The 15,085-nt window shown below is 38.4% G+C and overlaps 2 protein-coding genes across 3 annotated transcripts in view; one reads left to right on the top strand and one right to left on the bottom strand.

The window, feature by feature from the left end:
• Positions 1-966, bottom strand: part of HSD17B12 (hydroxysteroid 17-beta dehydrogenase 12) — a 71,275-nt gene extending 70,309 nt beyond the window's left edge. For both annotated transcript variants that reach the window (XM_087951262.1, XM_087951263.1), the window contains exon 1: positions 489-966. In XM_087951262.1, the coding sequence (XP_087807388.1) occupies positions 489-657 (169 nt within the window). In that variant the 5' untranslated portion in view covers positions 658-966. The remainder of the gene's footprint in view (positions 1-488) is intronic.
• A 7,622-nt stretch (positions 967-8,588) lies between these two features.
• On the top strand, positions 8,589-13,520 carry LOC148133356 (uncharacterized). The gene is made up of 2 exons (XM_087951261.1): positions 8,589-8,678; positions 12,044-13,520. The coding sequence occupies exon 2, from the start codon at positions 12,194-12,196 to the stop codon at positions 13,298-13,300; it is 1,107 nt and encodes a 368-aa protein (XP_087807387.1). The 5' UTR covers positions 8,589-8,678; positions 12,044-12,193; the 3' UTR covers positions 13,301-13,520.
• The last annotated feature ends 1,565 nt before the right edge of the window (positions 13,521-15,085 follow it).

The following is a 15,085-nucleotide window of genomic DNA, read 5'->3' as shown; positions in this document are numbered from 1 at the left end:
CTGAAATAAAGAATTGTAAGATTATGTTTTTATCACTACATCGATAGTTCCATCTATAACTTATATTAGTGCTAAAAGCAGTAACTACACTAAAAAAGAAAAAGGGAAAAAAGAAAAAGCCTTTTTTCTCCTCGTGTATAAAAGTAAGCAATCGAAAGGAACACATGGAAGACCAAATGTACAACCAAGTCCTTGAATGTGCACCATTCCCGATTTACGTCAAAAGGGCAAACGCAAGAAGTGTTGGCTGTAAATTGGGAACTCCCAAGTATTACACAGGTGCAGCAGACAAAGGCCCCGAGCTAGAAAAGGTGTAACTTAGGTGTAATTGCAAAGAGAAAGTGGGCTCGAGATCAAAAAACGACAATTAATAAAAAGGAATTTTTAAAAAATCAGAGAAATGAAAAGGCGCCAGATGAAAAGGCACACCACAGCACCCATGCCAGAAACCGGGCGGGAAGCGTCGAGGAAAGAATAAATAAACTCACCTGCCCAAGTGTTCAGGTACGGCTCCAGTATCGCCGAGTTGTCCAGCAGCCACACTCGGACGGCACCAATCAAGCTAGAAAGCCCACGGTAACAGAGGTAGCCGACTACGAACACTCCGATCCAATAGTAAAAACCGTCAGGGAATAAAAAGAAAGAAAAGGCCTCCATGCCGTTCCCCAAAGCTGTGCCGATAACTACTACAGTGATGATGGCCCGGCAATATTGAGCCCTCCAAGCTTGGGTCGGACCTGCCTACAAGACAGCCCCGCCCCAAAGAGCAGCTATTGGCTAATTAATACAATGTAGGATTGCGATTGGATAGCTATCGTGGAACACATGGCTCTTGATCTCGCGGTACTGTCTTAAAAAAAAAACCCAAAAAACTCCCAAAAAACCGTAGTTGAGATAAATTCTCGGACAGACGAGCACAATGGTCCATAAGTCACTTCGAGCGCTCATGTAGCGAACGCGTCTTCCGGCAGAGCTTGCTTTCTCTAGCTCCTATTGGCGGAGGCTGATGTCATTTTTGTGGAGCCTCGTTGCGATTAGAGAGTATAATTGGGATGAACTGGCGGTTACGAAAGAGAATTCGTTGTGTGGAGTTAAATATTGGGACTAGCGAGGGGACGGGTTTTTCTTTCTTGCAGTTTTTAAATTTGTCCAAGCAGAAAAACAAGCTATATGCAACAGAAATGCAATATATTTATATAGGCAGGGAATCTGAATGTAGAGCTATATGTTGCAGACTTGCTGCCAAAAAGCCCTTTCAAAGGCTGATTATTTATTTATTTTATTTGTCAAGCAATTATAAGATAACAGGTATAAGTATAAACATAGTTATGAATACATGAGACGGATACATAGAAGAAGGAAAAAAAAACAGGACAGGGACGGTAGGCACGTTGGTGCGCTTATGCATGCCCCCTACAGACCTCTTAGGAAAGGGGTGATTGTAGACAGTCTAAGGTTAAAGTTTTGGAGGTTTGGGAAGAAACCACAGAGTCAGGTAGAGTATTCCAGACATTGACCACTCTGTTGCTGAAGTCGTATTTCCTGCAATCAGGTTTGGTGTGATTAACCTTGAGTTTGTATCTATTGTTTGCTCTTGTATTGTTATGGTTGAAGCTGAAGTATTCATTGACAGGTAGGACATTGCAATATATGATTTTATATACTATAGATTGGACCAAAGGTGGCATAGTTCTATGTTTTCTAGGTCTAGAATTTCAAGTCTGGTGGCATAAGGTATTCTGCAATGAGTAGAGGAGTGGAGAACTCTTCTTGTGAAATATTTCTGGACTTTCTCAACTGTGTTAATGTCAGATAGTAATGTGGGTTCCAGACTGATGAGCTGTATTCAAGTATTGCTCTAGCAAATGTTTTGTATGCTCTAGTTAGTAGCGTAATATTACCAGAGAAAAAGCTACCTAAGATTAGGTTAACAACTCTTAATGCCTTTTTGGCTATGTAGTTGCAGTGGGCTCTAGCACTTAGATCATTAGAGATGAGTACTCCAAGATCTTTGACAGAGTTTGGATCATCAACAAGGACTTGACTATTCAGCTTGTATTTTATTTTCTGATATATTTTTTTGCCAATATGTAAGACAGAGCATTTATTTGTTGAGATTTTATGTTTAATGAAACATTTCATTAAACCTTGAAGTTACCAACTTCAAAAAAGCTATTTACACCCTCCTTTCAAATTTATTATTGTCTTACCTCATGGGTTATATGATCCCATAGAGTCCTGCAGTCAAATGACCGGAATTTGCAATCATTTTTCCATTTTCCAATAGAAAACCCTAATCCTTTGGTTATGCTGGATTCAGGTAACAATTATATGGTTTGTTTAATGAACATGTGATATGTTTAATAACTATAGTAGCAAGAGAAAGTATTTAATAAAGACAGCAACTTCTCAGAATTGTATGGTTGCTGGGGGGGGGAGAACCTGTTTGTACCTGTACAGGCTAATTATATATTATATTTTTTTCAGTGGCTCACCCAAATTGTTTCATCCCTGCAACTGGTTATATGAGTTTTCCTGCTTAAATCAAAAATACATCAGATCTAATGATCAACGTATTTCCATAGTCTTTTCAGAATCTTCCTAGGCTTATCTCTTTAAACAAAAGTATGAAGAGTTGAAAGGAATATAAATGTTTTTTGGCATATCTGATTTTTTATAAATAAATCTGATGTGGTTTTATTTGGTAGTTTAAAATGTTTTTAAAGGTATATAATATTAATTTGATTAGATTTAACAACACAAATGTGGAAGTAATTGAGATGTTTATGAGCTTGGGCATGTTATTTCCAGAATTCCTCCCATAGGAATAAACATAGAGTATAAATCTTCACAGGAAAAGTGAGATAAAAAATCAAGATTTCTATATTTAAGAGGTCATTTGTTGTTGTGGTTGGCAATATATTATTCATGGATACTTTATCTGTCCAGATGATATTGCATGTATTCAGTTTCTGCATTTATACTTTCATTTAGCAAGTTAAGAATAGGATGTCTCAGTCTAATAGAGTTAAAACTGTTCATTTCTAGATGATCATGAATTAATTATATATATGCCTATTGTGTACTATTATAAATTACATATATGGCTGCTTTGGTTCATTTCATCAACTCTGTATATGGTGGTATGTGTTAATGTGTGGAGTTGTTTTAGTTATACACTGCAGTGTAATTAACGGTTAACTGTGTATTTAACGTATATTATAAACATTTGTTTATTTTCAATATTTTTTGATAAAGGATATTTTTCTAAAATGTGTTGGGAATTAAATGTACTATTTAAAAATAATTCAAGGATGTTTTCCATATTGTGCCAAAATCATCTTTAAAAGTTCAGAAATTCTTCTCAAAGAATAAGACTTCAAATCTTATGGTGCCCACCATTTAATTTCATTAGGCCAAGTATGTCCTTATTGAACTATTGATGTTGATTAAATGCTGGTCAGATGTGATGGGAAAGAATTAAAAATGAAACAAAACTCTGAGGGTAGTTCTACTATGGACTAAAAGAAATGTTAGTGGAAGGTGAGTGAATTTGATCTGGGAAATAAAAAAAAGTCCAGGATAACATGGGTATGGTATGGTATGAAGAGGGATGCATGAGGTAAAATATTGCATCAATGGGGGAGAGAGGAAAAAGGGAAAGTAGAGGAATATGTAAATGACAGAGAGAAAGAGAAGTTTAACTAATTTAAGTTAATTAGATTCAAACTAACTTCAGACAAAAAGTAATTTGGAAGACGTGAATTAATTGACATTGACATGGGAAAATAATTTATTTTCTACAAAATTGAAGTTTTGCTTTCTATTAAATGGATGAACTTATAGCAGGCAATCAGTAAAATTAGCAAAATCATGCAAGAGCCATTAGTAGAAAAAAGAGACAATAATGATATCTCAGTCCCAGAAAAGGAGGGACTGTGAGAAACAGATTCAAGATAATCCACCTTGATTCTGTATAAGAATCTGTGAAACTGGCAGGTTTTCAAGATTGTGTTATACTCTAGAGCACCTTATTAGGTGGAATTTTAGTAATCCTTGTAGCATCTTTCTTGACCAGACTTGCCTGAAAGCCTGACATTAATTATGAAAGCTTCACCATCAAGACACTCAGTATGCAACACAGAAGAAAAACTTGCTGAACTTACTGTTACAACATCAATAGTAAGTTATATACTGTATAATAACAAACTTGTACAATGCTAAGATGGAATTAACACCACATTTGAGATGAGGCTTGTCTATGACAGGAGGAGCTCAACAGCCTACAGTCTGATGAATATTACTTTGTTCTCATGGAAGCTTGCCAGAGAAGTTTGAGGAGCCCAAGATTAATTTCTGACTTATTATTTAGTGCAAATTGTTTAGGGCAGGCCAGTCGGTAGAAATTTGGTTCAGGTTGACTTGCAGTTTTGACTGTCTTTGTTCCTCACTGAAGGTATAATCCATTGGTGGTTAATTAGCAGAACATCTGCAGACCTGAAAAAGTTCCTTGGATGAGAAGCGAAACGTTTTCAAGAAAAATCTCCAGTTGCCTTTTTGAAAAGCACCTTTGGGGACAACTCTGATTTGAATGATTGAGAACCTCCATAGACACAAACCCTACCCTTGTCACCTACCACTATTGTCAACAGATAGGGAACCACAGGACAAAGAAGATTCAGTGCTGCCTACCACAATAGCCCCTCCAGTACTAGTTACCATGCATAGAGAAGGGCGAGATTTGGCTTTAGCCTTAAGAAACTGACAAGCAAAAGTGGGAGATAGGAATGAATCTGTCCTCATTTCCCATGATGACATGCCTGAGACATGCTTCACCCATAGGAAAAGATACTGGTTCTGAAAGGAGGGGGTGTAGAGGAGAACAGAAGTAGAGTTGGCAAAGGTAAAAGGTGCTCCACCAATGCGTGGGGGTTGTACAAGTCTTCATGTGGAAAAAATGATTTCAGTTCAACCCTGACAAGGGTGAATGGCTGTGGGTTTTAAGATTCCCTGCATCTACTGAACTTCTACTGTTCACTCTGCATGAGGTTACACTCCATGGACAATCTAGGGATTCTCCTGGACTTGAATCTCATGCTCATGCTGTTGACAGCTGTGGCCTGGATACTTTTTTCAAATAGTACATCTTATACAAGGAGGCTCGGGATGAGTGAAAAATGGGCCTCCCAGAACTTTGGGAAGGCTGGAAATGGGTCCATTTCCGGCTTCCAGAGAGCCGCCGTAGCCCGGGAAGGCCATTTTCGCCCTCCCAGAGGATCAAGGAAAACCTCTGGAGCCCGGGGAGGGCAAAAACACCCCCCCGCCATGGTGCAGGAGACCGACTAGGCCACACCCACCATGGCCATGCCAATCCAGCAATCGGGCAGAGAATCCTTTGCTAAAAATTTTGAAGCCCACCCCTGCCCTTTCTGTAACAGCATCTGCCCTGTGAAACAGTTTATTTCCAGAAATGCAAACAGTCTCACTCTATTGGTCTTACAGAAACCTGTGAAGGTCTAGCTATTCCTTAAGCACTGGGGCTGGGATGTTAATTCAGCAGAGATCTGGCTGCATATGTAAGTTGTAGGGTAGAAATGATATTTTTATAGGGGCCTCAAATTGGATTTTGTATTTCATTTTTAATGCATTGGGATTTGTTTTGTGAATTTATTTGGAAAAGTGGGATTGACATAGAAATTTGATTAATAAATGAAAGAACCAGAAGACAAAAAAAAATCTCTTAACCCTGATAAAGGAAAGAAAAAGAGATTCAAGCTAATCCCATCTTAATTCTGTAGGGCAGTGGTTCTCAGCCTGTGGTCTGTGGAACTCGGGGGGGGGGGGAAGCGCTCAATGTCATTATAGAGGGTCAGCAAAGGCTTGAAGATATGTTATGATGTAAATCTTAAGTCTTGGTGGTCCGTGGCCATGGTCCATGGCCACAAAAGGTATTTAAAGGGGGTCTGTGGTGAAGAAAAGGTTGAGAACCATTGCTATCGGGTATAAGAGGAGGCAAATGGAAACATAACAAACTTTCAAGATTCCAAGAAAATAGAAGGAGCCTAGAATCATATCTTTAGCAATAAAGCGGAAGACCAGCTGGCAGTGTCTATTTCCTGATTTGGCCTGAAGAGATGACTGAAGTTTTGGCATCTCTGTTTTCATAATCACTTTTATTTTTTGGTCTTAGCATTTCTCTTCCTACAAAGTTTTAAATTTGGAAAGAGTTGATATCATGCAACAAAGTTGCACAGTCATTGTCATTATATTTGCCATTACCCTTTAACATATTAGTTGCAAGGTATAATTTGCCTACGCCTATTACTAGTATCCTTCATCTTTTAAGTAGTATCATATTCTGTAACACTTGAATAGGTAAGTAAATAAAATTCTTTCCCAACCACATGTGTAGCAATTACCTGTCTTTAGTAATAGAGCTACTGATAATACTTGCCTGTTAAGAAAAGAACTGGTTATTGTGCTTTTAAATAATTATGGCATTAAGACGAGATTTGGTTCTCTTCCTTTCAGTTTTTTTCAGCATTTCCCTGATTTTTAATAAACTTGCCCTTTTTCCATTATGACTATATTAGACCCCACTTCCTTGTATGCTGGCTGTAATTGCATTTCTATGTCCAATTGATACCACTTATCTCTCACATCAATTCATGATCAGCATTTAGAATGAAATTCAAAACTTTCTCCCATTAAAGTTTTCTGAGCAAAATCATTTTGGATCTAGAAATGTGGATTTCTTTCACCACATGAACTACCCATTCTATGTAAATGCAGTTGAGATTCCTGTGTTTATGATAGCAATTAGACTTAGACTTATATATTACTCCATAGTGCTTTACAGCATTCTCTACATGGTTTGCAATGTCATCATATTTCTCCCAACAGTCTGGGTCCTTATTTTACTGACTTGATGGAAGGCTGAATCAACCTTCAGTTTGGTCAGGATCTGTAGAGTTGTAATTGCAGGAATGTCCTTATCTTGGATGGCAAACCTCAGAGAAAAGAATGTTTCCAAGCAAATACAACTCAGGCAAACAAAGTTACTCATCTAAAGGAGGATTAGAGAGAGGAAGTAAACTTATGTTGGACTTTGACTAGAGATCATTAATTGTGTTAGTTACTATGCTGAACAATAACGAAAGTCAAGCAGAAACCAAAGTTAACCAATGTTAGAGGATTACTAAAAATGTGTATAAATGCAAGACTAGATTCCAATAAAGTTCATCATGAATCAGTTGATCATGATCAAACACCTTGACTGCCTCGTCATTACAACAAGTGGTGCCCACTCTTACTTCGTCCGGCAAGGATTTGGTGCACCTTCAACCCTTTGTGGTTTCTTCAACCTTTTGGTTTCTGTAAGTATGGGGTCTTCGCTTTCTGAGGAACAAAGGAAGCATGTAGATGAATTAGGCTATTTGTTGAAGAAAAATAATACTGAGGTACCACAGAAAAATCTCTTAAGGCTGGTCCAGGAGATTGCAGCTCAATGCTTATGGTATCCAAAAGAGGGGTCTTTAAAATTAACTGATTGGGAACGTATAGGAAAAACATTGCATACTGAACCTAGAGCAAAAATAGAAGTTTTGCAGGTGTGGCATTTATGTAGGCATGCAATTGAAAAATTTGGTCACAATGAACTTTCTCTTTTAACACCTCTACCTTCACGTTATACTAATGTTGTCATTCATCCTCCTTCTTCACCTGAATATATGTCTTCCATTCCCTCAGCTCCTGCAGATACAGGGCAAAAGCCTCCTGACTCTATTGTTCAGTCTTCTTTTCAGAAAATGGTTGAGGCTTGTAAAAAGGATGCCTCTGTCTCAGGAACAGAACTTGCAGAATTACTGTCTGTTTGTCCAGTACAATATCGTCCTGGTCAGGGGCCACAGCTTGGACTGCAAGTAGCAGAATGGGAGGGTCTGCCTTATCAGATCTTAAGAGAGTTAAAAAAGACAGTTACAGACAATGGGATCAGTGGTAATTTTACAACAGGACTTGTAGAAGGAATAAAAAATGGTTATACAATGATCCCTGAAGATTGGAAGCAAATATCACTTGACTCCTCCAGCAGTCTCTCTCACTCCCCCCCAGCCACAGCTGGTAGTGCTGGGATTGATTTAATCACTCAAGAGGAAATTGAGTTGAAATTTCCCTTGGAAGTTAAAATAGTTCCATCTCAATTTAAAGGACCTCTTCCTTCAGGATTAGTTGGCTTAATTTTGCCTCGTTCTTTTGCACACAAAAAGGGCTGTTTTGTTGTGCTTGGGGTAATAGATTCAGATTACACTGGTATCTTCATGATTCAGATTTGGGTGAATCTTCCTCAAGTTCTTCCTTGTAATTCTTCTGTTGTTCAATTGTTTCTTCTATATGAAAATCCATCTCCTGGTATAGGTAATCGTGTGGATGCAGGATTTGGATCAACTTCTTTATCTGTAGGTTTACTTCATCAGCTGAACTCCTCTCGTCCTTTGTTAACATTCCTCCTTAATAAACAACCATTTCAAGGGTTATTGGATACTGGAGCCGATTTTACTGTCATCTCTTTACAATGGCCAGTACAGTGGCAAAAATGACAGTTTCTTCATTGTGGGGAATAGGAGGTTCTACAGCTGCTTGGCAGAGTGTTCAAGAAATTAATGTTACAACATCTGCTGGTAAGTCTTTTTTCCTACAACCATACATTCTAGATTTTCATACTAATATTTGGGGCTGTGATATCCTTTCTCTTCTTAATGCTCATTTGATTCTTGATGATGGCTCTTCCTCTTAAATTGCTCTGTTCTACGCCGGTTTGGGTGGAACAATGACCATTATCAAGGGAAAAACTTGCTGCTTTACAACAATTGGTTCAAGAACAATTGGCTGCTGGTCATATAGAACCTTCTACTAGTCTTTGGAATACTCCTGTTTTTGTTATAAAAAAAGAAAAATGGGAAATTTCGCCTCTTGCAGGATTTACGAGAAATTAATAAATGTATCCAACCCATAGGTCCCTTACAATGTGGTCTACCAAATCCTAACTTAATTCCTAATTTTTATAAATTATTGGTAGTTGATCTTAAAGACTGCTTTTTTACTATACCTTTGCAGCCTCAAGACAAAGAAAAATTTGCATTTACTGTTCAAGTTTTTAATAATAGCATGCCCACAAAACGATATCATTGGTGCGTGTTGCCTCAGGGAATGCTTAATTCCCCTACACTTTGTCAATATTTCGTGGATAATGCTCTTCAACCCTTTAGGAATAAATTTCCTTCCTATTTAGTCTATCATTATATGGATGATATATTGATAGCAGCCCCAGATTTTGATGAATCTAAATTGTTAAAAGAGTTAATGGATATTGTGGCACAACAGGGATTGTATATAGCCTCAGACAAAATTCAAAAGGTAGAACCTTATACCTACTTAGGACATAGAATGTTGCATAATTGCTCCATTCCAATTCTTCCTGAATTACAAGTACAGAAATCATATACCTTAGTACAGTGGCCCCCAACCTTTTTTGTGCCACGGCCCGGTACCGGCATCACAAAATGATCCGCGGCCCGGTACCGGCATCAGCACACATGACAAGGCAAGGCGAGCCGAGAGACCCCAAAGCAAGAGCCCCCTTTTTTGGCTTCATTTGTTCAACTAGAACCCATCCAACAAAGTGGAAAACTTGTCCTTCCACTAAATCCAAATTAAATTTGTTTTCACTGGTTTTTTTTTTAACAGCGGCACCCCATCTGACCCCCCCACCTCACGGCGCTTACCCACCCGCTTGCCTTGCAATGAAAAGATTCTCCCGCAGAAGCGGTGCAACCAACTCCCTGATATCCTCCTACACGGCTGTTTGAATTTAATCTCGTGCCTGGAGGTCACGTGAGCGACACGGCCCTGCCCGATTAGTGCAGCCGGGAGCTTGAAATTAGTCAATCAGGAAGCAACAAAATGTTACTCGGCTCACTCTTTCTGTCCAGGGCTCAGCAGCCTGTGTGGTTCTTTTGAAAAATGCATGCCGGCTGTTACCATTCCCCGCCCCCCCCACACTTCCCTCAGGGCTAACCGCCCAGATTGGCTATTTTTTGCATATAAAGTTTTGCGTCTGCCTATATCCTGGTCCTACCTCTCTTTTTTTTTTTGTTCTGTAATTTGTGAGTTCCTTTTTGGGGGAACGAATGCCTGCTGTAGCAGAACTTTATGCAGTTCATTTTTCGTATTTTCATTTTGGGAGAAAGGAAAGAAGAAAAATTGGAGTCTTTAAAAAAAACTTTCTCATCGAAACAAGATGGCGGCGCCCAGCAAACCGGCGGCCCGGTAGAAAATGTTCCACGGACCGGTACCAGTCCGGGGACCAGTGGTTGGGGACCCCTGCCTTAGTACAATGGCAAAAATTACTTGGCACGCCCATTCTTCTACATTACAACTGGTGATATGTTGCCCTTATTTCAGTCTTTGAAGGGAGCAAAATCTCCAGGAGATCTAGTTGTATTAACTGATCTTCAAAGAACATGCCTTCAAGAAATATTGAATAAGTTTAAGCATTGATATGTGGACAGGATAACATCCTTAACAATAGGACTTTGTTTAGCTATTCTTTCTACTGCACCCTTACCCACGGGATGTCTTTATTCTAATGCCTCTCCACAAGCAGTCAACATTCATGAATGGATTAATTTGTCAGCTACTCCGCCTAGAAACATTTATCCTTATCAATCAGCATTAGAGGATTTGATTATTAAAGGTCGTAAACGAGCCTTACATCTTACAGGACAGGATCTCATTAGCATAGCTTTCACTCGTACAAAAGTTGAACATGAGCATTTGATGATGATTTCAGAATCATATCAGATAGCCTTTTCTCAATATGTGGGAAACTTGTATTCTTTACCCAAGGATCCTAGAATAGTGGTTACTACTACTTTAAATCTGGTATTTTCTTCCATTTTTGTGTTAAATCCTATTTCTAAAGCTCTTAAAGTTTTTACTGATGGCTCACCTACAAGGGGTGTGGTTGTCTGGCAGATTCAACAACAATGGTATTCTAAATTTACTGCCACGCAGATTTCAGCTCAACGTGCTGAGCTGGCTGCTGTGATTTTAGCTTTACAATTGTTCAATGACCAATCTATTAACTTGATCGTTGATACTCAATATGTGTATTTAGCTATGTAATCTCTTCTTTTTTCTTATTGTGCTCTCTCTTTGGATAAGAATTTGTTATCCTTGTTTTTATCTTTAAAGAATAGTTTGGAAACTCGCTTGTATTCTTTGTATGTAGAACACATTCGGAGTCATACTCCCTTTACTAATGCCTTGACTGAAGGAAATCAGAAGGCAGATGAATCCTTAAAGGATGTTGTGTCTTTGTTTGTTGATCCTGTTGATAGCCATTCTTATTTTCATCAAAATGCTAAATCGCTTGCAAAGCAATTTAAAATGTCATTATCTCAAGCCCGGGATATTGTCCATGCTTGTCCAGCTTGTCAGCAACTGGCAGTTCCCTTTCCAGTGGGTGTCAACCCACGAGGAACCCAAGCTAATCAAATTTGGCAAATGGATGTAACTCAATTTTCAACCTTTAAGCCATACTGTTATCTTCATACGTCTATTGACACTCATTCACATTTCCTTTGGGTTACTGTTTTAAAACATGAACGTACTTCAGATGTTATTTCTCATTGCCTATTCTCTTTTGCTGTAATGGTTTGGCCTTCTCAGTTGAAAACTGATAATGTCCCAGCTTATATTAGTAAGGAATTTCAAACCTTTTGTCAGAAATGGAATATTACTTTAGTGCATGGAATTCCTTACAACTCTCAGGGTCAAGCTATAGTTGAGCGAGCTCATCATACTTTTAAGGCATTGCTTCAAAAACAATTACAAACTGAGTCTGGCCCTTACCATCTGCGAAACATTCAAAATCTCATTGCTGTAGCATTATATACTTGGAATTATTTAACCTTTTTAGATTCTCTTGCAGACTCACCTGTTAATTTACATTTTCGAACTATTTGAACTACTGAATCTTTAGCAAGGCCTTTGGTAAAGTATCGCCAAGCTCCAGATCCAACCTGGAAAGGCCCTACACTGCTGATCACCTGGGGTTGTGGTTACACTGCCGTGGAAGATCCTTCTACTGGACAAGCAGTGTGGGTTCCAGCGCGCTGTGTTTATCCGTATCATGGCATGGCATCAGGGCCTTCACAACCCGATTCCGCATTTCAATCTTCATCTGAACACAGAAGTCCAGCTTCCAAGGTTGAGGCGCCCGCAACCCATCACTTGGGGCCAGGTTAAATCTACTACATATCAAGCTCAACAACAACTGCAACAGGCCTCATTACCTCAGACTCCTGAAAATCTTGTTGCTGCTGTTTTTGCTATTATTACTGCTAATTCTGTTACAATTTTACTTTGTATTTTCTTGTTTATGGTTAATGGTGTTTCTGCTCAAAATGACACTTCTGTGGTTCGTCTTAACCCTAATTTGTGGGTTCGTCATGCCCAATACATGTTTATGACCCATGGCACAAATATTACTTTATACTATGAGCCCCCAATGGCATTTGGTCAAATTTCTTTTACCCCTAACTTGATCATGTCTTCTATATTTATTGTCTCACAACTACAATCTATTTCACACTCCTGGCTATTTTCTAAACCCCCTATGCAATTGAATTCTGTCCGTTGGCGTTACTTGAAAGTTAGTCAATTTACAAGGGGTCTGTGTTTCTGTTGTCACGCTAAACACACTTGGCTTCATAATTGGTCTGATTATGATACTGCTCAGCACATATTAAAAAAGCTAGGGAATTATAGTTATTGTTCTAACTACTATTGGTTGTCAGGTACCTTTAATTCTTCTTTGTATGAAATTAATATAGCTCCTGATATGTATCCTGACAATTTTCCTATTTTTAATGCCTCTGATCAATCTAATATAAATATGCTACTAATGTTCATCCTCAGAATTTTTCATTCTTTGAATAAAACTATTGAGGATGAGCTTGCCAATTTACAATCATACATTCAAAATAATATCCATGCTCAGTACTCACCTTTTGAGTGGCTAACCAATTGGCTCCCTGATTGGTCTTGGCTCAGACAGTTTTTCTTTTATGCTATAATTATTATTATTGTACTAATTGTAACCTGTTGTTTTATTCAATGTATTCCAAATTTATTTGCATTGTTTCATCCTACTTCCCCCTCTCTTACTCCTTTACAATTGCGATACATTCATAAATCTTTGAATCCTCCATTTAAAATAAAAAATGAGGATATGTAGAGTTGTAATTGCAGGAATGTCCTTATCTTGGATGGCAAACCTCAGAGAAAAGAATGTTTCCAAGCAAATACAACTCAGGCAAACAAAGTTACTCATCTAAAGGAGGATTAGAGAGAGGAAGTAAACTTATGTTGGACTTTGACTAGAGATCATTAATTGTGTTAGTTACTATGCCGAACAATAACGAAAGTCAAGCAGAAACCAAAGTTAACCAATGTTAGAGGATTACTAAAAATGTGTATAAATGCAAGACTAGATTCCAATAAAGTTCACCATGAATCAGTTGATCATGATCAAACACCTCGACTGCCTCGTCATTACAACAAGGATCGAACCCCTGGCTGTGGACAGAGTTAGCCTGCAATACTGCATTCTAATCACTGCTACACCATGGCTCTTCTCCTGTACAATTGTTCCTGACTATATATTTTAAAAATCTTACTCTAAATAGATACACCTCCCTTCATATACTTTTTTTTTGCAGTTAACCCATAGATTTATATATAATAAAATGGAGCAGCAGGTTTGACAGATTTCACAACCAACTTCATTTTCCTCTGTTTACTTGCAAGCAGGAATTCAGTTGCTTAAGAATAAAGCAAGGATTTATGTTGTGCTGAGGAAACAGCAAATAAATTAGTTGTTTGCATTATTATGCATGGGCGGGGGCAAGCCAGGAATGGGATTTGGGAGTTCTCCGAACTGCACAGAATCTTAGGTAGGGACTCCCCTGAACCCCTGTGAACTCCTGTCTGGCTGACTTCCGCTGCTCCTGCCTTTTCTCTGTCCTTCATGTTTTTGGATCAGGTGGGAAAGGCAGTTCTTTTTCCTCTTCGTTGACAATCTGCCACTGCAAGCTTTCTCCAACTAAAGTCTCTTCCGAATGGCTGTTCAGAGACAATCAATCAACTCTGTTTCTGACGTGTCAGGAATGGACTCATCCTCCCCTGAGCTGACATCAGAGGAGGAATCTGGGGAGTCAACCAAGGGAGACATCACAAGTGGGTATATGAGAGAAATGTACATTGTCAGAAAGCAATCATCTGCTCAAAATGGTTTTTTTTTTTAAATGCAGTAAGGATTCCTATGTAGCCATATGTAGTTGAGCATATGGGTGGACTTTGCTAGATTGAGTTTCAGCCAGGAAGTTAGACAATATTTTCCTCCTAAAACCATGAAAAAAATGGGATTCATTTATTTTTTTAAAAGGCTTTAAACTTATTTTGCAGTGTTATGCATTTATTTTTAAAAAAGATTGTCCAGTAAGTCCAATGATTTTAAAAATTGCAATTAATTAGAGAAGAAACACTAAAGAAGCCAAGATGTGGCATCTGTAACAAACTGCAGTGGCCTGAAAAATGCAATGATGGAATAACAGGAAGCATGCAATCACACCAAGGATGCAAACACAGTAAATATGTGATTACATCATCTTGCAAGTACAACAGTTATGTACCTGATGTGTAACACAAGGGAAAACACCATAAAAAGACTTAACACTTTCAATAAGTAAACCAGGAAAAATGATTTAGTAATTGAAAGCAAATGCATTGTTATTGCTTTCTACTTTATATAACCAAAGGGACAGCATTAAAAAGATTTTTTTCAGATTTGTGTACAAAGATGGTTGTCTATAGTCACCTTCTATGGTAAACGCCTGAGCCAGCCACTTACAATACACTTGTTTTTCTCAAAAAACAACTAGCCCAATTTTAGCTTCATACAATGGAAATATTTGGGACTACCATTCCAGAAGAATGGGCAATAGGCTTCTGTGTTTCTCTT

Source organism: Notechis scutatus, chromosome 1, assembly GCF_049901735.1.
Source record: "Notechis scutatus isolate UNSWTSFEM ecotype Mainland chromosome 1, rNotScu1.2, whole genome shotgun sequence".
NCBI classification, from domain to species: Eukaryota; Metazoa; Chordata; class Lepidosauria; order Squamata; family Elapidae; genus Notechis; species Notechis scutatus.
Note: the sequence above shows the minus strand (reverse complement) of the source record. Positions and strands in the feature narration are given on the sequence as shown.